We start from the raw sequence: 27,926 nt of genomic DNA, 5'->3' as shown, positions 1-27,926 counted from the left end.
TGGATCTCTAAGATCTTTCACTTAATCACATCTACAAAGTCCCTTTACCATGAAATCTACACACAGGTTCCAGGCATTAAGATATGAACATTTCTGAGGAGCCATTATTCAACCCACCAATCTGTCTTCTGAAGAGGTTGTATCATTTTACATCCCCATCAGGGGGATAAGGGAGTTCTAGTTCTTCCACATCCTTACCAACACTTGTTAGTCATTTTTATGTTAATCATTCTAATAGGTTTATATTGAAATCTCATTGTCATTTTAATTTGTACTTCTTGAATAACAGATGTTGAATATCTTTTCATATACTTCTTTGCCATTTGTAAATCTTCTTAGGTGAAGTGTCTGTTCACATCTTTTTCCATTTATTTATTGCCCATTTTGTGGTTGTTTTGCTGTTGGATTTTAAGAGTTCTTTATATATTCTGAATACAAATCTGTTATTAGATATGATTTGCAATATTTTATGCCAACCTGTGGCTTCTCTATTTGTTCTCTTAACAGTGTCTTTCAAAGAGCAGAAGTTTTTCATTTTGATTAGGTTCAATTTATAAAGTTTTTCTTTCATAAGTTGGGCTTTTGGTGTCGTATCTAAAAAATCTTTGCCTAATCTAAAGTCAAAAAGATTTTCTCTTGTGTTTTCTTCTAGACCTTTTATAGTTTTAGTTCTTATGTTTAGGTTTATGGTCCATTTTGAATCAAGCTTTGTGTATGGTGCAAGACATGAATTAAAGTTCTTTGTTTTGCCTATAAATATCTAATTGTTCTAGCACCACTGGTTGAAAAGTCCAACCTTTCTCCACTGAATTGCCTTTGTGCCCTCAGTTGTCCATATATGTGTGTGAGTCTATTTTCACAATCTCTGGTCTATTACATTCATCTATTTGTCTATCTGTATACCATTAGCACACTGTTTAGGTTACCATAATTTATAATACTTGAAAGCAGACAATGTTAAGTCCTCCAACTTTGTTCTTTTCTCAGTTGCCTTGGTTATTTTGAGTCTTTTGCCTTTTTCATTTGAATTTTATAATTATCTTGCAATGCATATGTAAAAGCCTGTGGGAATTATGATTGGGATTATATTAAATTTCTAGATCATTTTGAGGAGAAATGACATCATGGCAACATTGATTCTCCTGACCGATGAACACTGTATATCTCTCCATTATTGAGTTCTTCTCAACAATGTTTTTGTAGATTTCAGTATATACATGTCTTACTTACGTTTTGTCAAATATAACTCTAAGTATTTTCATATTTTAATGCTATTTTAAATAGTGGATTTTTCTTTCAAATTCTGATTGTTCATTGCTAGTTTATACAAATACAATTGATTTTTGTGTATTGATGTTGCATCTTACAAACTTGATAACTCATTTATTAGATCTAGTAGTTTTTTATTTTAACATCTTTATTGGAGTATAACTGCTTTACAATGGTGTGTTAGTTTCTGCTGTATAACAAAGTGAATCAGCTATACATATACATATATCCCCATACCTCCTCCCTCTTGCATCTCTTTCCTACCTCTAGGTGTGTCCTCTAGGTGGACACAAAGCACCCAGCTGATCTCCCTGTGCTATGCGGTTGCTTCCCACTAGCTATTTTACATTTGGTAGTGTATATATGTCCATGCCACTCTCTCACTTCATCCCAGCTTACCCTTCCCCCTCCCTGTGTCCTCAAGTCCATTCTCTACATCTGCGTCTTTATTCCTGTCCTGCCCCTAGGTTCTTCAGAACTTTTTTTTTTTAGATTCCATATATATGTGTTAGCATATGGTATTTGTTTTTCTTTTTCTGACTTACTTCACTCTGTATGACAGACTCTAAGTCCATCCACCTCACTACAAATAACTCAATTTCGTTTCTTTTTATGGCTGAGTAATATTCCATCATATATATGTGCTACATCTTATTTATCCATTCATCTGTCAGTGGACACTTAGGTTGCTAGTAGCTTTTTTTAGACATTGAATCCTCTACATAGAATATTATGTTGTCTGTGAATAAAGACAGTTTTATTTCTTCTTTTCCAAACTGAATGTCTTTTTTCTCCTTTGGTTTGTGTTATAAATTTCCTTATAACTACTAATTTAGTGGCATCCAACAAATTTTCATATGTTGTGATTTCATTTTCACTCAGTTCACAGTTCTTTCTAATTTCCCTTTTGATTTCTTCTTTGACCCATGTGTAATTTAGAAATGTGTTGTTTGGTTTCCAAATATTTGGTGGTTTTTCAGAGATTCTTCTGTTATTGATTTCTAATTTAGTTCCACTGTGGCCAGAGAACATACTTTGTATAACTTCTATCTTTTTAAAGATATTGAGACTTCTATGGCCCAGAATATGATCTTCGTAAATATTCTATACGCACTTGAAAATAAATGTCTGCACCTGAAAATAAACCGCTAGTGTTGAGTGTTCTATAAATGCCAATTAGGTCAGGCTGGTTAATTGTCTTTCAAGTCATATATCTTAACAAGTTTTCTGTCTTTTTTATCAACTATTGAGAGAATTATATTGAAATATCTGATTATAATTGTGGATTTGTCTATTTCTCCTTGCAGTTCTGTTTTTGTTTCATGTATTTTGAAGCAAAGCTCTCTGTTCTGTTTTCGAGAGTATGAACCTTCAGGAACATTATTTCTTCCAGATAAATTGACACCTCTATTATTATGTAATGACCTTCTTTAACCCAAGTAATAATCTTTGCTCTGAAATCTACTTTATGTTATTAATATAGCCACTCCAACTTTCTTTTGACTAATGTTAACATATCGTTTTTCAACCTTTTATTCTTTGTCTTCATGTGTCTTTGTATTTAAAGTGCATTTCTTGTAGACAACATACAGTTAGATCTTCCTTTTAATCCAGTGTGATTTCTACCAATTTCTACCTTTTAATTGGGGTGTTTAGTCCATTTACAATTAATGTGACTATTGATACAGTTAGATTTAAGCCTATCATCTTGCTGCTTTTTCTATTTGTCTCATGTAATATTTGTTCTTTTTTTATTTTCTGCCTTTTTCTAAATTAATTGAATATTTTTTATATTTGCATTTTATCTCCTTTGTTGACAATATTAACTAAAACTTCTGTTTCAACAATATACATTCATTTGCCCATTTCAGCTTCTGTGTTACTTTTGTCACACATTTTATTTCTACATATATATATTACTTTCTATATATGTATATTAGCTTCTACATATGTTTATTAGTTTTCTAGTTTTCTGCATAACAAATTACCATAAACTTAGAGGCTTAACACCACACCCATTTATTATCTCACAGTTCTATAAGAAGTCTGGGATGACCTGGCTAGGTATTGTGCATGGGGTCTCACAGGCTGAAATCAAGATGTAAGCCCACCGTGTTCTCATCTGGAGCATGAGGTCTTCTCCCAATCTTCTTACTGACAATTCAATTCCTGTGGTTTTAGGGCTGAGGTCCCCATTTCCTTGTTGATGGTAGACAAGGGGTCGTTCTCAGTTCCTTGTGGCCACTCTCCAATCTTTGCACATGAACTCCTCTATCTAAAAAGCCAGCACCAATACATCAAATCTTTCTTGTGCTTTCAATCTCTCTGCCTTCCTTTCAGCTACCAGATGGAGAAAATGCCCTGCTTTTAAAAGTATTCATACAATTAGTTAGGTCCACCTGGATAATCTCCGTATCTCAAGGTCAGGTATGCTATAAAACATAACATGGAAGAACATTAGAATATAACACAACAATAATGATACCATCATATTCAATGGTGCCAGAGATTAGAGCATGGTTCTTGGGGGATATTTTTTTTAATAGATCTTTATTGGAGTATAATTTCTTCACAATACTGTGTTAGTTTCTGTTGTACAACAAAGTGAATAAGCCATATGCATACATATATCCCCATATCCCCTCTGTCTTGCGTCTGCCTCCCACCCTCCCTATCCCACCTCTCTAGGTCATCACAAAGCACTGAGCTGATCTCCCTGTGCTATGCTGCTACTTCCCACTAGCCATCCATTTTACATTTGTTAGTGTATGTATGTCAATTCTACTCTCTCACTTTGTCCCAGCTTCCCCTTCCCCCACTATGTCCTCAAGTCCATTCTCTATGTCTATGTCTTTATTCTTGCCCTGCCACTAGGTTCATCAGTACCATTCTTTTAGATTCCATGTATATGTTAGCATATGGTATTTGTTTTTCTCTTTCTAACTTACTTCACTCTGTATGACAGACTCTAGGCCCATGCACCTCACTACAAATAACTCAATTTCATTTCTTTTTATGGCTAATATTGAATTGTATATATGTGCCATGTCTTCTTTATCCATTCACCTGTCGATGGACATTTAGGTTGGTTCCATGTCCTGGCTATTGTACATAGTGCTTCACTGAACATTGGGGTGCATGTCTCTCTTTGAATTATGGTTCTCTCAGGGTATATGCCCAGTAGTGGGGTTGCTGGGCCATATGGTAGTCTATGTTTAGTTTTTAAGGAACCTCCATACTGTTCTCCATAGTGGTTGTATCAATTTACATCCCCACAAACGGTGCAAGAGAGTTCCTTTTTCACCACACCCTTTCCAGCATTTATTGTTTCTAGATTTTTTGATAATGGCCATTCTGACTGGTGTGAGATGATACCTCTTTGTAGTTTTGATTTGCATTTCTCTAATAATTAGTGATGTTGAGCATCTTTCCATATGCCTCATGGCCATCTGTGTGTCTTCTTTGGTGAAATGTCTATTTAGGTCTTCTGTCCATTTTTTAATTGAATTGTTTGTTTTTTTTGATATTGAGCTCCATGAGCTGTTTGTATAGTTTGGAGATTAATCCTTTGTCCATTGTTTCATTTGTAAATATTTTCTCCCATTCTAAGGGTTGTCTTTTCATCTTGTTTATGGTTTCCTTTGTTGTGCAAAAGCTTTTAAGTTTAATTAGGTTCCATTTGTTTATTTTTGTTTTTATTTCCATTACTCTAGGAGGTGGATCACAAAAGATCTTTCTGTGGTTTATGTCACTGTCTGCAGATGACATGATACTATACATAGAAAATCCTAGAGATGCCACCAGAAAACTACTAGAACTAATCAACGAATTTGGTAAGGTTGCAGGATACAAAATTAATGCACAGTAATCTCTTGCATTCCTATACACTAACAATGAAAAATCAGAAAGAGAAATTAAGGAAACAATCTCATTTACCATCACAACAAAAAGAATAAAATACCTAGGAATAAACCTACCTAAGGAGGCGAAAGACTTGTACTCAGAAAACTATAAAACACTGATGAAAGAAATCATAGATGACATAAACAGATGGAGAAATATACCATGTTCTTGGATTAGAAGAATCAACATTGTGAAAATGACTATACTACCCAAAGCAATCTACAGATTCAATGCAATCCCTATCAAACTACCAATGGCATTCTTCACAGAATTAGAACAAAAAATTTTACAATTCATATGGAAACACAAAAGACCCCGAATAGCCAAAGCAATCTTGAGAAAGAAGAATGGAGCTGGAAGATTCAGGCTCCCCGACTTCAAACTATACTACAAAGCTACAGTAATCAAGACAGTATGGTACTGGCACAAAAACAGAAATATAGATCAATGGTACAGGATAGAAAGACCAGAGATAAACTCATGCACATATGGTCACCTAATTTACAACAAAGGAGGCAGGAACATACAATGGAGAAGACAGCCTCTTCAATAAGTGGTGCTGGGAAAACTGGACAGCTACATGTAAAAGAATGAAATTAGAAAACTACCTAACACCATATACAAAAATAAACTCCAAATGGATTAAAGACCTAAATGTAAGAGCAGACACTATAAAACTCTTAGAGGAAAACATAGGAAAAACATTCTTTGGGGGATATTTTTTAAATTCTCCCTACCACAATATGTTATAAACCTCACACCACATTGTTATTATCTTTTTAATATTTAATTTTCTTTCAAAATATTTAAATAAGAAGAATATCTTATATATTTACCCATGTAGTTAGCATGTCCAGTGCTCTTCATTTCACTGTGCAGATCCATATTTCCATCTGCTGTCTTTTTCCTTCTGATTAAACAAGTTTGTTTGTTTGTTTGTTTTAACATTTCTAGTTATGCAGTTCTGCTCATGAATTCTTTAGGCTTTTGCATGTCTAAAAATTCACCTATGTTTCTCAAAGATATTTTTACTGGGTATATAATTCTCAGCAACAGTTTTTCATTTTGGTACATCAAGATGTTGAGTCACCGTCTTCTCAACTGCATTGTTTATGATGAAAAATCTGTTACCATCATTATCTTTGTTCCTCTGTGCATAGTATATCACCCTTTACCACTTATAAGATTTTCTCTATCACTTTTTTAGCAATTTGATAATGATGTGCCTTTGTGTAGTTTTCTTCAAGTTGCTTGTGTTTGGATTTCAACAAATTTCTTGAATCTGTAGGTTTATAATTTTCACTAAATTTGGAAAACTCTCAACCATTATTTCTTCAAATACTTTTCTGTATTTTCCTTTTTCAGGAACTTGCATTACATCTACATTAAGCTGCTTTAAGTTGCCTGAAGGTTCACTGATGCTCTGTTCATTTTTTATTCCTTTTTTCTCTGTGTGTTTCATTTTGGATTGTTTCTATTTCTGTGTCTTCAGGTTTATTATTTTTTTCTGCAATGTCTAATCTGCCATTAACTCCATTTATTGTATTTATTATCTCTGACATTGTAATTTTAATCTCTAGAAGTGGATCTGGGACTGTTTTATGTCTTCTATGTTCTAATTTTATTGAACATATAGAATATAGTTATGTAACTGTTTAAATGCCCATCTGCTAATTCTAACATCTGTACCAGTTATAGATTGGTTTTGATTGATTTTTCTCCTCATTATGGGTCATATTTCCCTGCGCCTTTGCATGTCTGGTAATTTTTGATGGGGCGCCAGACATTGCTCATTTTATTTTGTTGAATGCTGAATATTTTGTTGTTCTAAAAATACTCTTGAGCTTTGTTTTAGGATGCAGTTAAGTTACTTGAAAACAGTTTGATCATTTCAGATCTTGCCTTTAATATTTGTTAGGCAGAACCAGAACTGTGTTTATTCTAGATCTAATTATTTCTCACTATAGAAGCAAAAATCTTTGAGTACTCCACCTGTGAATTATGACATTTTCTAGTCTAGTGAGAACACACTATTCCTGGCCCTGTGTGAGTACTGAACACTGTTCCCTCTACTCCTTTTCAGTGTTTCTGGTGTTTTTCTCCAATCCTGAATAATTTTTCAAACACAGGTGCTGGTCAGAACACAAATAAATACTTGATCAGGTCCTTCTGCAGCTCTGCAGAGTTCAAATATCTGAAAATACTTTGTACTTTCATTCTAAATAACCCAAGGATATTCTTGCCCCTGTCATATATCTCAGCACTATACTGTCATAATCCCTAAACCACTTCCAGCAGTGTGTACACTACTTAAAAATCAGAGTACTTTCTCTAAGTAGGTGCTACATCACCTTTGATAATCTAAAACCTGTTACAGAACTTAAAGATTTTCATTTTTATCTCATACAGCACTTTTCAATAAAATATTGACTACAGGTGTATCATTAATTTTCTTGAAGGTCATATGCATTCAGAACTTCCTAGAGTGATGTCATCTCCTTGCCCATTGCTTGTCCATATTACAGCCCACTCAGGTGGTTCAAATGACTTTTCTGATGGGGCACTCCTACAAGACAAAACAATTCAGGGTCCCATTGAGGGACCCAGGTATTTATATTTAACAGGACAGAATGGTGACTTAGCTTCCTTTTTGGTAAAGTGAAAAAATTTAAACCAGAAATGTGAATATACCTAAATAATAATGTCCTTAAATAACACTAAAAAGCATTATTTCAGTTTGCTTTATCTTAATTTCTGGTGATACTTAATCAGCACTGGTTTGGAATACTATAGCTTTAGGTAGTTTACGTTGTTGGGCATTTAATGACCTGTAGAGAAATACTTGAGAAATTAGCACTCAAAACTAACCAACAATCCTTTTTTAGTCCTTTTACAAGGTAGTGATGTCGCCTTCTAATTTCTCTTTTTACAAACCAGATGTTCAAGTACTACTATTAAGTGTTCTATTTCATAATGCAGAAGACTGAAAGACTTTTGTTGTCATGATAGTTTGTTTTCTTTGGTGATGGACAGCCATAGGAATCTCCTCAATGAGGCAATCCCTTGGAGAGCACTCTGTTCAAATGACTCTTCTCTCTGCCTTCTTCATCTTCAGTTAAGCCTGTCAATAGTCTCTTTGTTCTCAAAACAAAACTACTACCACCACCACAACAACAATAAAAAAAAGAATGTTGGGGAAATCTTCCTCCTTTTCTGAGATGCTATCTGCTGTCTCTCTTTCTCACCATCAAACTTTTTCAAATGCTTGCCACCTCCACTTCCTCATTCACTACTCATTCCAAACTCCTTATAATCTGGCTTTTGCCCTCCATTAATTTACACACTATAGTGTTGTCTGAAGCTATACTATTTCAGAGGTCATCATATGATCAGTTAGTAACAAACCAAATCCTCTTTGGCCTTTACAACTCTGCAACACTTAACATAACAAATCATCCTTTCTTGAAACTCTCCTCCTATTGCCTTTATGATACAACACTCTTTCACTGTTCCTCCCACATCTGCAAAACAATCTCTCTGCTTACTTATCAGGCTCCTTTTTCTGCCCTGAACCCCTAATGCTTAATAAATATATAAGTAATCAATAAGTATAAGATGCCAAATTAATAAGTCAATTCACCAAACTTTAATGCTTCATAAAGGGAAAAAAATGATGTGTGAGATGGATTCCTTGATCTCTCAAAGAATTTCAGTGCAAGGAGTATGTAATCAATGTTGCATGGGTGAAGAGATAATCAGTGCTCTAAGGCAGTCTTGCTTAGAGTGAGGATGACTGGGGGGTCTTCTTGAAGTATTTGGTGTTTGAGATAGACCTGGAAGAATAGGGAGGATTTTGTAGGTAAAGGTGCAGAGGAATAGATTCCCAGTTCAGTGTGAACAAAGGCACAGAGAGGCAGGAAAGTACGAGGTGTTCAGATAATAATGAGTAGAACAGTTTGACCAAAGGAGAGAGTTCATGTGAGGGATACTGAGAGATAAAGCTGGAAAGGCAGATTAGGGTTAGATTATGTAATCTTTGTCCCATTGGTGGGTGGAGCTGGTGGCAACTGCCAGGGAACAATGAACATTGGCCTTGCCAGCATCAAAATTATCAGCTACTCACTTGACCATGATGACTGTGGGCATTTTCCCACTTCTCCACAGTTCCCTATGGCAGCATGTTATCTTATAAGAGTCAGTTCCAGATTTTCTTTTCTTCCAGTTTATTCAAACATTCATTTTAAAACCTACTATATTCCAAACATTGTGCAAGATTCTAAGGATTCCAAAATAAATAGCCTTGCTTCTGTTCCCAGGAGATTCACATTTCAGTAAAATGCCAGCCTTTAGTTTTTTCTTGGCTAAAAATGTTATGCAGATGACATGAAGTCTTATTTGGGGTACAGTCTAAATAAGTTTTGTGTTTCATCTGTTTTGTTTTGGTCATTTATTGGACTTGTCAGTTAATATATATTATTTTTAAAAAGGAAAGGGAGCTAGTCATTCTCATTCTCACTTTAATAAAAGTACATCAAAAAAGACTTTCTCCCTACGGAAAGAGTAGCTGATCTATGTGATTCAGTTATTTACTTACCATCTTCTCCAGGAAGGAAAATGTCAGAATTGTTTTACTCCTAGATATATTTTAGTGTGTGGCTAGAGTAATGCCCTGAAATATTCAGATTTTATTTAACCTAGAAACTCTAGCAGTTTCAGAGGCAGTAGCACTGTTTGGGATGTTTTTTCTGAACACAGTTACAGTAAATGATAACTGAGATTCTGTACCCCACCCCCAACCTCTAACCTAACTCACAAACTATGAAGTAATGCTCCCAAATTATTTTTTTTTTTTGTCCTTCTGGGGAAGAGGAAGAAGAGTAGATAAGGGATTTTCTCTCTTGGATTCTTTGTGACTTCAGAAGCTTAAGATATTAATTATACTACTCTCGCATGAAACTGCTGACACCATTATTTTGGTGCCCATGAACTTCCTCTTTCCCGTCATCATTTCCTCTTTAAAAGCTGTTTCCTATTACTGTCAATACTCTTTTTTATATAACAGTTATATTTTTAAAAGGCGGCAGATGAGCCTGCCCATAAAGCTGACATAGTTATCAAGTGGAAAATCAAATGTAGCAGCAATGTCGCAAGGGCAGGTTTCATTATCAGTATCTTCTTTCCCCCTAAAATAACAAATGAATGTTTTCTTAATAGCATCTTCATTGGTTTTAATGACTGCTGAGAGGGAGATATTTAACAGGGGAATTATATGGAAGTCCAGAGAATGCCCATCCGGAGCTTACTGGATTGTTCTGATGGCACAAGGTAATTCTTTGGGAAATAGAGTTAGCAAGCAGGATCATTTACTAATCATCAGGAAAATGCAAGTCAAAACCACAATGAGATATTACCTCACACCTGTCAGAATGGCTATCATCAAGAAGACAGGAAATAAGAAGCGTTGACGAGGATGCGGAGAAAAGGGAATGTTCCTGCACTATTGGTGGGAATATAAATTGGTCTAGCCACTTGGAAAACAGTATGGAGGTTCTTCAAAAAAATCTAAAATAGAACTACCATATGATCCAGCAATTCCACTACTGGGTATTTATCCAAAGAAAACAAAAATACTAAATTGAAAACGTACCTGCACCCCTGTGTTTGCTGCAGCATTATTTACAATAGCTAAGATATGGAAGCAACCTAAGGATCCATAGATGGATGAATAGGTAAAGAATATGATACACAATATAACGGCATATTATTCAGTCATTAAAAAAAGGAAATCCTGCCATTTGTGACAACATGGATGGACTTGAGGGCATTATGCTAACTGAAATGAATCAGACAAAGAAAGAAAAATATACTATATGACCTCACTTATATGTGGAATCTAAAAAAAACAAAATAAAACAAACAAACAACAACAACAGAAAAAAAAAAAACCTCACAGAAACAGAGAACTGATAAGTGGTTGCCAGAGGCAGGGGATAGATCTTAAAATTCTCATCACAAGAAAAAAAAATTGTAACCAAGTATGGTGATGAATGTCAACTAGACATTATGGTGATCATTTCACAATATATACATATACTGAATTATTATGCTGTATACCTGAAACTAATATAATGCTATGTGTCAATTATATCAACAAAATAAAAATAATAAACCTAGAATCTATAGATTTATGAGCCATGGTCCCCTAGAAAATGTCACATAAACCAGGGTATAAAACGGAGATGTATCATAGACTAAATACTCCCACAATATGAGATAATGTCTCAATACCTCACTTAGAGATCTTGTCTACTCTGAACTAGATAACATGTATTTGATGTAGAAAGGAAAACCCTGAGAGCCACCTTAGCATCTCAGATCTCTTGCTGCTTTTTCTGAGCCTCTTTATTATTTCTATACTGAAATTATTATTAACACTTGATACTGGCTAATATTTCTGATTCTTGTGAGCCTGTCTGACAATCTGATCCTTTGTTTTAGCTCACACTCCTAGGAATGAACAGTCCTATGCCTGCTGTCATCCCTGGCAGAGCAGAAGGAAAAGAAGGAGTCTTCCTTTGACATGGGAGGAAAAACTTTTAATAAAGTTTTAATGCTGGTGATTCAAGCCTCTAAAATCCCCAGACACAAAGAGAATCTGCACCCATCTGCCAACACTTATCCATAGGCCTTCTCCATGTGCTCACAAGAAAGACTGGAGTCAGATAAGAGGAACTGAGAAAGAATGCCAAGGCCCAAGCATAAGAGACATTTGTCTGAGGGAAGAACAGAAGAACTAAGAGAAATCCTCCAGGCACTCTAGGCCTTCATTAAGTATGAAGAAGGGGTCACCTGTAGCTGAGATGGGGCAAAAGAGCTGAGAGAACCCCTTTGAGGTGCAAGCATGTGAATCCTGCTCAAGTCTGAGAACAGGAGGATTAAAAGAAATTTTCCAGGAACTCTAGTCCTTACACTGAGTACAAGGCAACAGAAGTGTATCACTGAAGAACAGGCAGAACAACTGAGAGAGACCCCGTCTGAGATGCAGATACCAGGGTTCTGATCAAATTTGATGCCAGGGCTAAAGAACTGAGAAAAATATTCTGGTCACTTTGGGCTTCAGCAGCAGCCACCTGTTGTTGAGGAAAACAATATAACTGAGAGAGACTCCCTGACATGCAGGCATGTAGGGCTGCTGAATGCTAAAAGCAAGGAAAGATCCAGGCACATATATCTCATGCTTGCTACAGAGAAGATCCTTATCTCACCTTCAAATAATTTAAAGCCATTGGTGAACTGAATCCAACTGAAGTAACCACTAAATCCAAAGCGAGCTCAGCCACAGACTAGATTAACTCAGTCTCCTAGTGGGCTGACAAAAGGAGAGATGTGACTTTCATGAGCAAAAATATTATTTACTTCAAGATCTCATGCTCTTTACACTCAGAGTTTAAAATTCAATCAAAAATTATGAGACACATAAAGAAATAAGGTCATTCAACTTATCCCTAGGAAAGTGTTATGAACTGAATTGTGTTCCCCCCTCTCCCCTGCAAAAAAAAAAAAAACTCGTAGATTGAAGCCCTAAGCTCCAATGTGATTGTATTTGGAGAGAGGACCTTTAAGAAGGTAATTAAGGTTAAGTGAGGTTATAACGGTCAGGCCCTAATATGATAAGATTTTTATCCTCATAAGAAGAGGAGGGACACCAGAGACCTTACTTTCTCAGTGCATACACAGAGGAAAGGCCATGTGAGAACACTATGAGAAGGTGGCCACCTGCAAGCAAGGAAGAGAAGACTCACCAGAAACCAACCCTGCTGACACCTTGAGCTCAGGCTTCTAGCCTCCAGAACTGTGAGAAAATGAATATCTGTCATTTAAACCACCCAGTCTGTAGCTTGTTATTGCAGCTGAGCTAACTAATATAGAGAGAAAACACTCAATAAAATCAGATCCAGATATAAATCAGAGATTAGAATTATTAGACAGGGATTTTAAAGTAACTATAATGAACATATTACAGGATCTAATGAACAAGGAGAAAAACATACATGTACAGATGGGGAATTTCAGCAGAGATATAGAAACTATGTACAAAGCTATGGTACAAATGAACTTATTTACAAAACAGAAATAGAGTCACAGGTGTAGAAAACAAACTTATGGTTACCGGGGTGAAGCGGGGCTGAGGGTTGGGTATAAATTGGGAGACTGGGATTGACATATACACACTACTATATATAAAATAGATAACTAATAAGTTATCTTATTAGTACTGAGAAGGGAACACTTCTCAGTACTCTGTAATGACCTATATGGGAAAAGAATCTAAAAAAGAGTAGATATGTATAACTGATTCACTTTGCTGTACAGCAGAAACTAACGCAACATTGTAAATCAACTATACTCTAACAAAAAAAAATTTTTTTAAGCTAATGGAAATTCTAGAAATAAAAATAAAATTAGACAAATAAATATATTTTTCAGTGGGCTTATCAGCAAGCTGGACACAACAGAAAAAAATCACTGAATTGAAAGTAATTATCAATATTCAGGCTAGGAGGGCAGACAACCAATAATGGCTGATTTCTCATCTAAATTAATGGAATCCAGAGGACTATGGAATTTTTTTAAGTGCTGAAAGACATAAGTTAATTTAGCATTCTATGACCAGAAAAACTATTCATCAAAAATGAAATAAAGACATTTCTGACACACAAAACTACAAAAAATGTTTCACCTGCACACCTGAATTACAAGATATGCTAAAAGAAGTTTCTTAAGCTGAAAGGAAATGACTGCAGATGGAAATCCAGTTCTGCAAGAAGGAATGAGAAACAAACAAAAAAAGTAAATACTTTAGAAAATATATGACTTTTTAAAGCTTATTCATACATATTTTTTAATCTCTTTAAAGGAATATTGATTGTTAAAAACAAAAATAATACTCTTGTAACATTTACTATCTATGTAAAAATAAAATATATAATAAAAAAGCAAAAAAGTCAGGAGTGAAAACTGTAAGGTTTTTACAATTTGTGAAGCAGAAGAACATTTTTTGAAAGTTAGCAGTAATAAATTAAAGTCAATAGCAGAGGCAAAATGGAATACTAAATATACTCAATTTAGAAGAACAGATAGAAAAGGAGAAAGAAGAAAATGGTGCATAAAAGGAAAACAGAAAACAAACACAAGGTGATAGAGTTAAACCCAACATATTTCTAATGATATTAACAGTAAATAGATAGAAACTTAATTAAAAATGTGCTGTTTTCAGAGACCTTCAAGATGGTGGAGGAGTAAGACGTGAAGATCACCTTCCTCCCAACAAAAACATCAGAAACACATCTACATATGGAACAACTCCTACAGAACACCTACTGAACACCAGCAGAAGACCTTAGACTTCCCTAAAGATTTTTTTTTCCTTTTTCTCTTTCTGTGAGTGTGTAAGTGCATGCTTTTTGTGTGATTTTCTCTGTATAGCATTGCTTTTACCATTTGTGCTAGGGTTCTGTCTGTCCAGATTTTTTGTTTTCTTAGTATAGTTTTTAGCGCTTGTTACCATTGGTGGATTTGTTTTTTGGTTTGGTTGCTCTCTTCTATCATTCTTTCTTTCTTTATTTATTACCTTTTAAATTTCTTTAATTTTTAATAATTTTTTTACTTTTCACTTTATTTTATTTTTTCTTTCTCTCTTTATTTTTTCTGCCTTTCCTTCTGAGCAATGTGGCTGACAGGGTCTTGGTGCTCTAGCCAGGTGTGAGGCCTGTGCCTCTGAGGTGGGAGAGCCGAGTTCAGGATATTGGTCGACCAGACAACTCGTGGCTCCACGTAATATCAAACAGCAAAAGCTCTCCCAGAGATCTCCATCTCAACACTAAGACCCAGCTCCACTCAATGACCAGCAAGCTACATTGCTGGACACCCTATACCAAACAACTAGCAAGACAGGAACACAACCACATCCATTAGCAGAGAGCTACCTAAAATCATAATAAGGTCACAGACACTCCAAAACACACCAACAGATGTGGTCCTGCCCACCAGAAAGATAAGATCCAGCCTCATCCACCAGAACACAGGCAGCAGTCCCCTCCACCAGGAAGCCTACACAACCCACTGAACCAACCTTAACCACTGGGGGCAGACATCAAAAACAATGGTAACTACCAACCTGCAGCCTGTGAAAAGGAGACCCCAAACACAGTAAGTTAAGCAAAATGAGAAGACAGATAAACACACAGCAGATGAAGGAGCAAGGCAAAAACCCACCAGACCAAACAAACAAAGAGGAAATAGGCAGTTGATCTGAAAAAGAATTCAGAGTAATGATAGTAAAGATGATCCAAAATTTTGGAAATAGAATGGAGAAAATACAAGAAAGGTTTAACAAGGACCTAGAAGAACTAAAGAGCAAACAAACAATGATGAATAACACAATAAATGAAACTAAAAATTCTCTAGAAGAAATCAATAGCAGAATAACTGATGAAGAACAGAGAAATGACCTAGAAGAGAAAATAATGGAAAAAACTACCACAGAGCAGAATAAAGAAAAAAGAATAAAAAGAATTGAGAACAGTCCCAGAGACCTCTGGAACAATATTATATGCACCAATATTCAAATTATAGGGGATCCAGAAGAAGAAGAGAAAAAGAAAGGGACTAAGAAGGTATTTGAAGAGATTATAGTTGAAAACTTCCCTAATATGGAAAAGGAAATAGTTAATCAAGTGCAGGAAGCACAGAGAGTCACATACAGGATAAATCCAAGGAGAAACACAAGACACATATTAATCAAACTATCAAAAATTAAATTAAAGAAAAAATATTAAAAGCAGCAAGGGAAAAACATCAAATAACATACAAGAGAATCCCCATTAGGTTAACAGCTGATCTTTCAGCAAAAACTCTGCAAGCCAGAAAGGAGTGGCAGACCATATTTAAAGTGATGAAAGGGAAAAAACTACAACCAAGATTACTCTATCCAGCAAGGATCTCATCCAGATTTCATGGAGAAATTAAAAACTTTACAGACAAACAAAAGCTAAGAAAATTCAGCAGCACCAAACCAGTTTTACAGCAAATGCTAAAGGAACTTATTTAGGCAGGAAACACACGAGAAGGAAAACACCTACAATAACAAACCCAAAAAAATTAAGAAAATGGTAATAGGAACATAAATATCAATAACTACCTTAAATGTAAATGGATTAAATGCTCCAACCAAATGTCATAGACTGGCTGAATGGAAAAAAACAAGACCCATATATATGCTGTCTACAAGAGACCCACGTCAGCCCTGGGACACATACAGACTGAAAGTGAGGGGATGGAAAAAGATATTCCATGCAAATGGAAATCAAAAAAAGCTGGAGTTGCAATTCTTATATCAGACAAAATAGACTTTAAAATAAAGACTATTATAAGAGATAAAGAAGGACACGACATAATGATCAAGGGTTCAATCCACGAAGAAGACATAACAGTTGTAAAAATTTATGCACTCAATATAGGAGCATTAAAATACATAAAGCAAATATTAACAGCCATAAAAGGGGAAATAGAAAGTAACACAATCATAATAGGGGACTTTAAAACCTCATATTCACCAATGGACAGATCATCCAAAATGAAAATAAATAAGGAAACACAAGCTTTCAATGATACAATAAACAAGATGGACTTAACTGATATTTATAGGATATTCCATACAAAAACAATAGAAGACACTTTCTTCTCAAGTGCTCATAGAACATTCTCCAGGATAGATCATACCTTGGGTCACAAATCAAGCGTTGGTACATTTAAGAAAATTGAAATCGTATCAAGTATCATTTCTGACCACAACGCTATGAGACCAGATTCCAATTACAGGGAAAAAATCTGTAAAAAATACAAAAACATGGAGGTTAACCTATACACTACTAAATAACCAAGAGATCACTGAAGTACTCAAAGAGGAAATCAAAAAATACCTAGAAACAAATGACAATGAAAACATGACAACTCAAAACCAATGGGATCCAGCAAAAGCAATTCTAACAGGGAAGTTTAGAGCAATACAGTCCTACCTCAAGAAATAAGAAACATCTCAAATAAACAACCTAACCATACACGTAAAGAATTAGAGAAAGCAGAACAAAAAAAAGAAAACCCAAAGTTAGCAGAAGGAAAGAAATCATAGAGATCAGATCAGAAATAAATGAAAAAGAAATGAAGGAAATGATAGCAAAGATCAATAAAACTAAAAGCTGGCTGTTAGAGAAGATAAAGAAAATTGATAAACCATTAGCCAGACTCATCAAGAAAACAAGGGAGATGACTCAAATCAAAAGAATTAGAAATGAAAAAGAAGTAACAACTGACACTGCAGAAATACAAAGGATCATGAGAGACTACTACAAGCAAATATACACCAATAAAATGGACGACCTGGAGGAAATGGACAAATTCTTAGAAAGCACAACCTTCTGAGACTGAACCAGGAAGAAATAGAAAATATAACAGACCAATCACAAGCACTGAAATTGAGACTGTGATTAAAAATCTTCCAACAAACAAAAGCCCAGGATGAGATAGCTACACAAGCAAATTCTATCAAACATTTAGAGAAGACTTAACACCTATCCTTCTCAAACTCTTCCAAAATACAGCAGAAGGAGGAACACTCCCAAACTCATTCGATGAGGCCACCATCATTCTGATACCAAAACCAGACAAAGATGGCACAAAGAAAGAAAATTACAGGCCAATATCACTCATGAACATAGATACAAAAATCCTCAACAAAATACTAGCAAACAGAATCCAACAGCACATTAAAAGGATCATACACCATGATCCAGTGGAGTTTATCCCAGGAATTCAAGGATTCCTCAATATAGGCAAATCAATCAATGTGATAAACCATATAAACAAACTGAAGCAGAAAAACCATATGATCATCTCAATAGATGTAGAAAAAGCTTTCAACAAATTTCAACATTCATTTATGATAAAAACACTCAAGAAAGTAGGCATAGAGGGAACTTACCTCAACGTAATAAAGGCCATATATGACAAACCCACAGCCATCATCGCTGCCAGTGGTGAAAAACAGAAACCATTTCTTCTAAGATCAGGACAAGACAACGTTGTCCTCTCTCACCACTATTATTTATTTAACATAGTTTTGGAAGTTTTAGCCACAGCTATCAGAGAAGAAAAAGAAACAAAAATAATCCAGATCAGAAAAGGAGTAAAGCTGTCACTGCAGATGACATGATACTACACATAGAGATCCTAAAAACGCTACCAGAAAACTACTAGAGCTAATCAATGAATTTGGTAAAGTAGCAGGATACAAAATTAATGCACAGAAACCTCCTGCATTCTTACACACTAACAATGCAAGATCTGAAAGAGAAATTAAGGAAACAATCCCATTTACCACTGCAACAAAAACAATAAAATACCTAGGAATAAACCTACCTAAGGAGACAAAAGACCTGTATGCAGAAAACTATAAGACACGGATGAAAGAAATTAAAGATGATAAAAACAGATGGAGAGATATACCATGACTTGGATTGGAAAATCAACATTGTGAAAATGACTATACTACCCAAAGCAATCTACAGATTCAAAAAATCCCTATCAAAGTACCAATGACATTTTTCACAAAACTAGAACAACAAATTTCACAATTCGTATGGAAACACAAAAGATCCCAAATAGTGAAAGCAATCTTGAGAAAGAAAAATGGAGCTGGAGGAATCAGGCTCCCGGACTTTAGAGTATACTACAGAGCTACAGTAAGCAAGACAGTATGGTACTGGCACAAAAGCAGAAATATAGATCAATGGAGCAGGATAGAAAGCCCAGAGATAAACCCACGCACATATGGCCACCTTAATTTTGATAAAAGAGGCAAGAATATACAAAGGAGAAAAGACAGTCTCTTCAATAAGTGGTGCTGGGAAAACTTGACAGCTACATGTAAAAGAATGAAATTAGAACACTCCATAACACCATACACAAAAATAAACTCAAAATGGATTAAAGACTTAAATGTAAGGCCAGACACTATCAAACTCTTAGAGGAAAACATAGGCAGAACACTCTATGATATAAATCACAGCAAGGTCCTTTTTGACTCACCTCCTAGAGTGTTGCAAATAAAAGCAAAAATAAACAAATGGGACCTAATGAAACTTCAAAGTTTTTGCACAGCAAAGGAAACCATAAACAACACCAAAAGACAACCCTCAGAATGGGAGAAAATATTTTCAAATGAAACAACTGACAAAGGATTAATCTCCACAATTTACAAGCAGTACATGGAGCTCCATATCAAAAAGACAAACAACCCAATCCAAAAATGGGCAGAAGACCTAAAGAGACACTTCTCCAAAGAAGATATACAGATTGCCAACAAACACATGAAAAGATGCTCAACATCACTAATCATTAGAGAAATGCAAATCAAAACTACAGTATCACTCACACTAGTCAGAATGGTCATCATCAAAAAATCTACAAATCTACAAATAATAAATGCTGGAGAGGGTGTGGAGAAAAGGGAACCCTCTTGCACTGTAGGTGGGAATGTAAATTAATACAGCCGCTATGGAGAACAGTATGGAGGTTCCTTAAAAAACTGAAAGTAGAACTACCATATGATCCAGCAATCCCACTACTGGGCATATACCCTGAGAAAACCCTAATTCAAAATGAGTCATGTACCACAATGTTCACTGCAGCTCTGTTTAAAATAGCCAGGACATGGTAGCAACCTAAGTGTCCATCGACAGATGAATGAATAAAGAAGATGTGGCGCATATGTACAATGGAATATTACTCAGCCGTAAAAAATAACAAAATTAAGTTATTTGTAGTGAGGTGGTTGGACCTAGAGTCTGTCATACAGAGTGAAGTAAGTCAGAAAGAGAAAAACAAATACCATATGCTAACACATATATATGGAATGTAATAAAAAATAAAAATGGTTTGGAAGAACCTAGGGGCAGGACAGGAATAAAGACGCAGACATGGAGAATGGACTTGCGGACACAGGGAGGGGGAAGGGTAAGCTGGAACGAAGTGAGAGAGTGGCATGGACATATATACACTACAAAATATAAAATAAGATAGCTAGTGGGATGCAGCTACACTGCACAGGGAGATCAGCTTGGTGTTCTCTGACCACCTAGAGGGGTGGGACAGGGAGGGTGGGAGGGAGATGCAAGAGGGAAGAGATATGGGGATATATGTATACATATAGCTGATTAACTTTGTTATAAAGCAGAAACTAACACACCACTGTAAAGCAATTTTACTCCAATAAACATGTTAAAAAAATTAAATGTGCTGTTTTCAGTTCCTATATTTTTTAACATCTTTATTGGAGTATAATAAAGTGAATCAGCTATACATATGCATATATCCCCATATCTCCTCCCTCTTGCATCTCCCTCCCACGCTCCCTGTCCCACCCCTCTAGGTGGTCACAGAACACCGAGCTGATCTCCCTGTGCTATGTGGCTGCTTCCCACTAGCTATTTTACACTTGGTAGTGTATATATGTCCATGCCACTCTTGCACTTCATCCCAGCTTACACTTCCCCCTCCCCGTGTCCTCAAGTCCATTCTCTACATCTGCGTCTTTATTCCTGTCCTGCTCCTAGGTTCTTCAGAACCTTTTTTTTTTTAAGATTCCATATATATGTGTTAGCATATGGTATTTGTTTTTCTCTTTCTGACTTACTTCACTCTGTATGACAGACTCTAGATCCAGCCACCTCACTACAAATAACTCATTTTTATTTCTTTTTATGGCTGACTAATATTCCATTGTATATATGTGCCACATCTTCTTTATCTATTCATCTGTCGATGGACAGTTAGGTTGCCTCCATGTCCTGGGTATTTTAAACAGAGCTGCAATGAACATTGTGGTACATGACTCTTTTTGAATTATGGTCTTCTCAGTGTATATGCCCAGTAGTGGGATTGCTGGGTTGTATGGTAGTTCTATTTTTAGTTTTTTAAGGAACCTCCCTACTGTTCTCCATAGTGGCTGTATCGATTTTCATTCCCACCAAAAGTGCAAGACAATTCCCTTTTCTCCACACCCTCGCCAGCATTTATTGTTTGTACATTTTTTGATGATGGCTATTCTGACTGGTATGAGGTGATACCTCATTGTAATTTTTTTTGGTGTTTTATACACATTTATTTTAAAACATATAAGAAAATGTAGAGTATCTCACAAAGCATTTGATAAAAAATAGCTTTAAGTACAATTTTTAATCTCTAAAGTCTCTACCAAGGATAAGTATATATACACTTTTAGTCCTAAAAGTGCAATTTTAAAGGCAGATTTCAGACCCTTTAAGCTACATGATAGCTAATGGTCAGATAAAGGACATTAAAAATGTGAATTTATAAAATTTGAGTCAATTCATGAAAGTGTTTTATAAACATTATAAACAAACATCTACCATATAATGTGGTAGATTTCATAATCTGTTTACAAATGCTTAAATCCTTTCTTTTAAAACATTATCTTATAAAGTTATTATTATAAAGTTTTAAATATCCTGGTTTAATTTCCCTTATGTCACCTTCACTAATATCAAGCACATGTTTGTACTACACATATATATACGCTACTGTTTTCCTTGCATAATGTCCCTCCATAAGAATATCTTTAGTCCGAGGAAAAATCGCAGCATGGCAAAATGCTGCTTTAACTGCTTAATAAAGTGTTAAGTGCCCAGGTGATCTGGAAATGCTGCTTCAGACTTCTGAGCAGCAATATAGCTCCTCTGTAGATCTCCCATCTTATCAGATACTGTTGCAAAATTAAAATGCAGCTCATACATGTGGGGTGCTAAGGATGAAGCAGCTTGCAACTGTGCAGTGCTCTTGCGTGTTCGACATGGCCCTTCTGCATCTCCAGCATGGTCAGGTTGTTGTAGGTCTCTGCATGGTTATTGTTGTTAACCAGACCCAGCTTGAAGCACTGATGGGCCAGATTCGTATCTCCTATTCCCACAGCTACATGTCCCAAGTTGTGCCAGACCTCAGCTACCTCCTCTTCATTTTCAGCCAGAGAAAAGGCATGTTCAAATGAGGTCAGAGTCATATCATACTGCTGGGCATAGAAGCAACAGAGCCCCAGGTTGTTGAAAAGCTGGCAGTTATAAACACCCATCTGCAGGAATCGCCTGTAAAACCAGAGAGCTACTTCTGGTTGATCAGAATAAAAATGGTTGCTGCCAATGCATGCAATGGCTTCCACCTGAGTGTTGTCCTGTTTCAAAACCTCGTTGTAGTATTCAGTGGCTGATAAAATATTGTTCATTTCCTCATAGATCCTGGCAATTCCACAAAGTAGGGTTACTTCTCCTGGAAACTTATCTAAGCCTTGTTTGAAAAGATTTAAAGCAGTCACAGGTTGATTCAATGAGATGTAAACTTTTGCCAAGTAGAGAAAAGTATCTACCATTTCCTGCTGCTTCAGGGCTGATTTAAATTGTTTTTCTGCTTCAAGATACATTCCTAACCTGTAGTAACATTCTCCAATCTGCACTTTCCATCACCAGTCCTTGTACTGAGAATGCTCTGTGGAAAGGGCAGCCAAATCCACAACAGTCTTAACATCATTTTCATGATGAAAGATATACTCAAACAAAGCCTTTGCCAATTTAGGTTTCTGGGCATACTTTGTTAAATTCAGTCTAGATAAATTTATAAAAGGTCCATCAGGACTTGTAAGCATGGAAGCCATTCCCAGCCTAAAAAATCTTCCAGATGAGCTGGTGATAGGGCAAGCTGTGTAGGCAGTGCTGGGTGTTCTAATGGCCTATTCCATAGTTCCTGGCCTTCCACTTTGTGTGCTGGGTCTAAGGAAACCTATAATGGGTATTTCAGCTTCAGTGATTAGCCTGACAGCTGGACTAGGCCCTCCTGTCTGGTTAGTTCCAGGGAGTTTCAGAGATGTTCCAGGACATGGAATGTGAGCAATAGTATTTTTGTTCAGTATCATTTCTGCAATTCCTTCCTGATCTACGTCAATTTCATCTATGTACACCACTTCATCTAGTGCTCGTGCTTTTAAAATCCAGGCTGCCAGCTTTGTAACTTTGTACACATTACTTCACCATGTGCCTCAGTATGCTCAATCTGGTCATAAGGGGACTTCTCCAGCATCTGCATGCACAGATCTGCCCAGAGCTGGAAATTCCTGTGCCTAAAATAGCTCCAGGCCAGGAGCAACGGCTCCATCTCCAAGCCCATGGCAGCCGGGAACCAGCCGCGAAAGACCAGGGCCCAGCACAGGGAGGGCGGGGGGCAAGGAGCAGCTCATTGTAGTTTTGATTTGCATTTCTCTGATTAGTGATGTTGAGCATCCCTTCATGTGCTTGTTGGCAATCTGTATATCTTCTTTGGAGAAATGTCTATTTAGGTCTTCTGCCCATTTTTGGATTGGGTTGTTTGTTTTTCTGTTATTGAGCTGCATGAGCTGCTTGTACATTTTGGAGATTAATCCTTTGTCGGTTGCTTCATTTGCAAATATTTCCTCCCATTCTGAGGCCTGTCTTTTCGTCTTGTTTATGGTTTCCTTTGCTGTGCAAAAGCTTTGAAGTTTCATTAGGTCCCATTTGTTTATTTTTGTTTTTATTTCCATTTCTCTAGGAGATGGGTCAAAAAGGATCTTGCTGTGATTTATGTCATAGAGTGTTCTGCCTATGTTTTCCTCTAAGAGTTTGATAGTGTCTGGCCTTACATTTAGGTCTTTAATCCATTTTGAGTTTATTTTTGTGTATAGTGTTATGGAGTGTTCTAATTTCATTCTTTTACATGTAGCTGTCAAGTTTTCCCAGCACCATTTATTGAAGAGGCTGTTCTTTCTCCATTGTATATGCTTGCCTCTTTTATCAAAATTAAGGTGGCCATATGTGCGTGGGTTTATCTCTGGGCTTTCTATCCTGCTCCATTAATCTATAGTTCTGTTTTTGTGCCAGTACCATACTGTCTTGATTACTGTGCTTTGTACTATAGTCTGAAGTCCGGAAGCCTGATTCCTCCAGCTCCATTTTTCCTTCTCCAGATTGCTTTGGCTATTCAAGGTCTTTTGTGTTTCCATACAAATTGTGAAATTTTTTGTTCTACTTCTGTGAAAAATGCCATTTGTGGTTTGATAAGGATTGCATTGAATCTGTAGATTGCTTTGGGCAGTATAGTCATTTTCACAATGTTGATTCTTCCAATCCAAGAACATGATATATCCCTCCATCTGTTTGTATCATCTTTGATTTCTTTCATCCGTGTCTTATAGTTTTCTGCATATAGGTCTTTTGTCTCCTTAGGTAGGTTTATTCCTAGGTATTTTATTCTTTTTGTTGCCGTGGTAAATGGAAGTGTTTCCTTAATTTCTCTTTCAGATTTTTCATCATTAATGTATAGGAATGCAAGAGACTTCTGTGCATTAATTTTGTATCCTGCTACTTTACCAAATTCATTGATTAGCTCTGGTAGTTTTCTGGTAGCATCTTTAGGATTCCCTATGTAAAGTATCATGTCATTTGCAAACAGTGACAGTCTTACTTCATCTTTTCTGATTTCGATTCCTTTTTTTCTTTTTCTTTTCTGATTGCTGTGGCAAAAACTTCCAAAACTATGTTGAATTATACTGGTGAGAGTAGACAACCTTGTCTTGTTCCTGATCCTAGAGGAAATGGTTTCCATTTTTCACCATTGAGAACGATTTTGGCTGTGGGTTTGTCATGTATGGCCTCTTTTATGGTGAGGTAAGTTCCCTCTATGCCTACTTTCTGGAGGGTTTTTATCATAAATGGGTGTTGATTTTTATCAAATGCTTTTTCTGCATCTATTGAGATAATCATATGGTTTTTCTCCTTCAATTTTTTAATATGGTTTATCACTTGATTGTTTTCCGTATATTGAAAATTCCTTGCATTCCTGGGATAAACCCCACTTGATCATGGTGTATGGTCCTTTTAATGTGCTGTTGGATTCTGTTTGCTAGTATTTTCAGTTCCTATTTAGAAAAGAAGAAAGGTATAAAAATCTGTGTTTCAGAGATTGGTTCAAGATGGCGGAGTAGAAGGACATACACTCACTCCCTCTTGGGAGAGCACTGGAATCACAACTGACTACTGAACAATCATCAACAAGAAGATGCTGGAACTCACCAAAAATGATACCCCACATCCAAAGACAAAGGAGAAGTTGCAATGAGATGGAAGGAGGGGCCCAATCACAATAATATCAAATCTCACAACCACTGGGTGGGTGACTCACAAAATGGAGAACACTTATACCACAGAGGTACACCAAAGGGACTGAAAGTACTGAGCCCCAATTCAGGCTTCCCAACCTGGGGGTCTGGCAGCGGGAGTAGGAATTCCTAGAGAATCAGACTTTGAAGGTTAGTGGGATTTGATTGCAGGATTTCAACAGGACTTGGGGAAACAGAGAGTCCACCCTTGGAGGCCACACACAAAGTAGTGTGTGCATCAGGACCTGAGGGAAGGAGCAGTAACTCCATAGGAGACTGAACCAGACCTACCTGCTAGTGTTGGAGGGTCTCCTGCAGAGGCAGGGGGTGGCTTGGCTCACCATAGGGACAAGGACACTGGCAGCAGAAGTTCAGGGAAATACTCCTTGGCATGAGCCCTCCAAGAGTCTGCCATTAGCCCCACCAAAGAGCCGGGTAGGCTTCAGTGCTGGATCACCTCAGGTCAAACAACCAACAGGGAGGGAACCCAGCCCCACCCATCAGCAAACAAGTGGATTAAAGTTTTACTGAGCTCTGCCCACCAGAGCAACACCCAGCTCTACCAGTCCCTCTCATTGGGAAGCTTGAACAAGCCTCTTAGATAGCCTCATCCACCAGAGGGCAGACAGCAGAAGCAAGAAGAACTACAATTCTGCAGCCTGTGGAATGAAAACCACATTCACAGAAAGACAGACAAAATGAAAATTCAGAGGACTATGAACCAGATGAAGGAACAAGATAAAACCCCAGAAAAACAACTAAATGAAGTGAAGATAGACAACCTTCTAGAAAAAGAATTCAGAATGATAGTGAAGATGATCCAGGACCTTGGAAAAAGAATGGAAGCAAAGATCAAGGAGATGCAAGAAATGTTTAACAAAGAGCTAGAAAAATTAAGAACAAACATAGATGAACTATACAAAAACTGAAATGAAAAATACACTAGAAGGAAATAATAGAGAATAACTGAGGCAGAGGAACAGGTAAGTGACCTGGAAGACAGAATGGGGGAAATCACTGCCATGGAACAGAATAAAGAAAAAAGAATGAAAAGAAATGAAGACAGCCTAAGATACCTCTGGGACAACATTAAATGCAACAACATTCTCATTACAGGGGTCCCAGAAGGAGAAGACAGAGAGAAAGGGCCCAAGAAAATATTTGAATATTTGAAAATATTTGAAACAATTGAATATTGATTATAGTCGAAAACCTCCCTAACATGGGAAAGGAAATAGCCACCCAAGTCCAGGAAGTGCAGTGAGTCCCAGGCAGGATAAACCCAAGGAGAAGCATGCTGAGACATATAGTAATCAAATTAACAAAAATTAAAGACAAAGAAAAATTATTGAAAGCAACAAGGGAAAAATGACAAATAGCATACAAGGGAACTCCCATAAGGTTAACAGCTGAATTCTCAGCAGAAACTCTACAAGCCAGAAGTGAGCAGCACGATATATCTAAAGTGATGAAAGGGAAGAACCTACAACCAAGATTACTCTAGCCAGCTAGGATCTCATTCAGTTTTGATGGAGAATTCAAAAGCTTTACAGAAAAGCAAAAGCTAAGAGAATTCAGCACCACTAAACCAGCTCTACAACAAATGCTAAAGGAACTTCTCTAAGTGGGAAACACAAGAGAAGAAAAGGACCGACACAAAGAAACCCACAACAATTAAGAAAATGGTCATAAAATATATATATTGATATTTACCTTAAATGTGAATGGATTAAATGCTCCAACCAAAAGACACGGGCTCACTGAATAGATACAAAAACAAGACCCATATATATGCTGTCTACAAGAGACCAACTTCACACCTAAGGACACATACAGACTGAAAGTGAGGGGATGGAAAAAGATTTTGATAGCATATAAAAATCAAAAGAAAGCTGGAGTAGCAATACTCATATCAGATAAAATAGACTTTAAAATAAAAATATTACAAGAGAAAAGGAAGGACACTACATAATGACCAAGGGATCAATCCAAGAAGAAGATATAACAATTATAAATATATATGCACCCAACATAGGAGCACCTCAATACATAAGGCAACTGCTAACAGCTATAAAAGAGGAAATCAACAGTAACATAATAGTAGTGGAAGACTTTAACACCTCACTTACATGAATGGACAGATCATCCAGACAGAAAATTAGAGAAACACAAGCTTTAAATGACACAATAGACCACACAGATTTAATTGATATTTATAGGACATTCCATCCAAAAGCAACAGAATACACTTTCTTCTCAAGTGCACATGGAACATTATCCAGGATAGATCACATCTTGGGTCACAAATCAAGCCTCAGTAAATTTAAGAAAATTGAAATCATATCAAGTATTTTTTCTGACTGCAACACTATGAGATTAAAAATCAATTACATGGAAAAAAATGAAAAAACACAAACACATGGAGTATAAACAATACATTACTAAATAACCAAGAGATCAC

At 36.4% G+C, this 27,926-nt stretch overlaps 1 protein-coding gene and 1 long non-coding RNA gene across 5 annotated transcripts in view; both read right to left on the bottom strand.

The window, feature by feature from the left end:
* LOC113619196 (uncharacterized) overlaps positions 1–27,926 on the bottom strand; it is a 111,506-nt gene that overhangs the window by 21,104 nt on the left and 62,476 nt on the right. The window lies entirely within an intron of this gene.
* LOC113619191 (tetratricopeptide repeat protein 8-like) lies at positions 21,485–23,531 on the bottom strand. Its single transcript, XM_027103972.1, is given in 3 exon segments — positions 21,485–22,076; positions 22,079–23,296; positions 23,332–23,531. Coding segments are annotated over 3 exon segments (1,596 nt in total). The 5' UTR covers positions 23,461–23,531; the 3' UTR covers positions 21,485–21,827.

Source organism: Aethalodelphis obliquidens, unplaced genomic scaffold, assembly GCF_003676395.1.
Source record: "Aethalodelphis obliquidens isolate GAN/ISIS:26980383/991018 unplaced genomic scaffold, ASM367639v1 scaffold1, whole genome shotgun sequence".
Taxonomy (NCBI): domain Eukaryota; kingdom Metazoa; phylum Chordata; class Mammalia; order Artiodactyla; family Delphinidae; genus Aethalodelphis; species Aethalodelphis obliquidens.
Note: the sequence above shows the minus strand (reverse complement) of the source record. Positions and strands in the feature narration are given on the sequence as shown.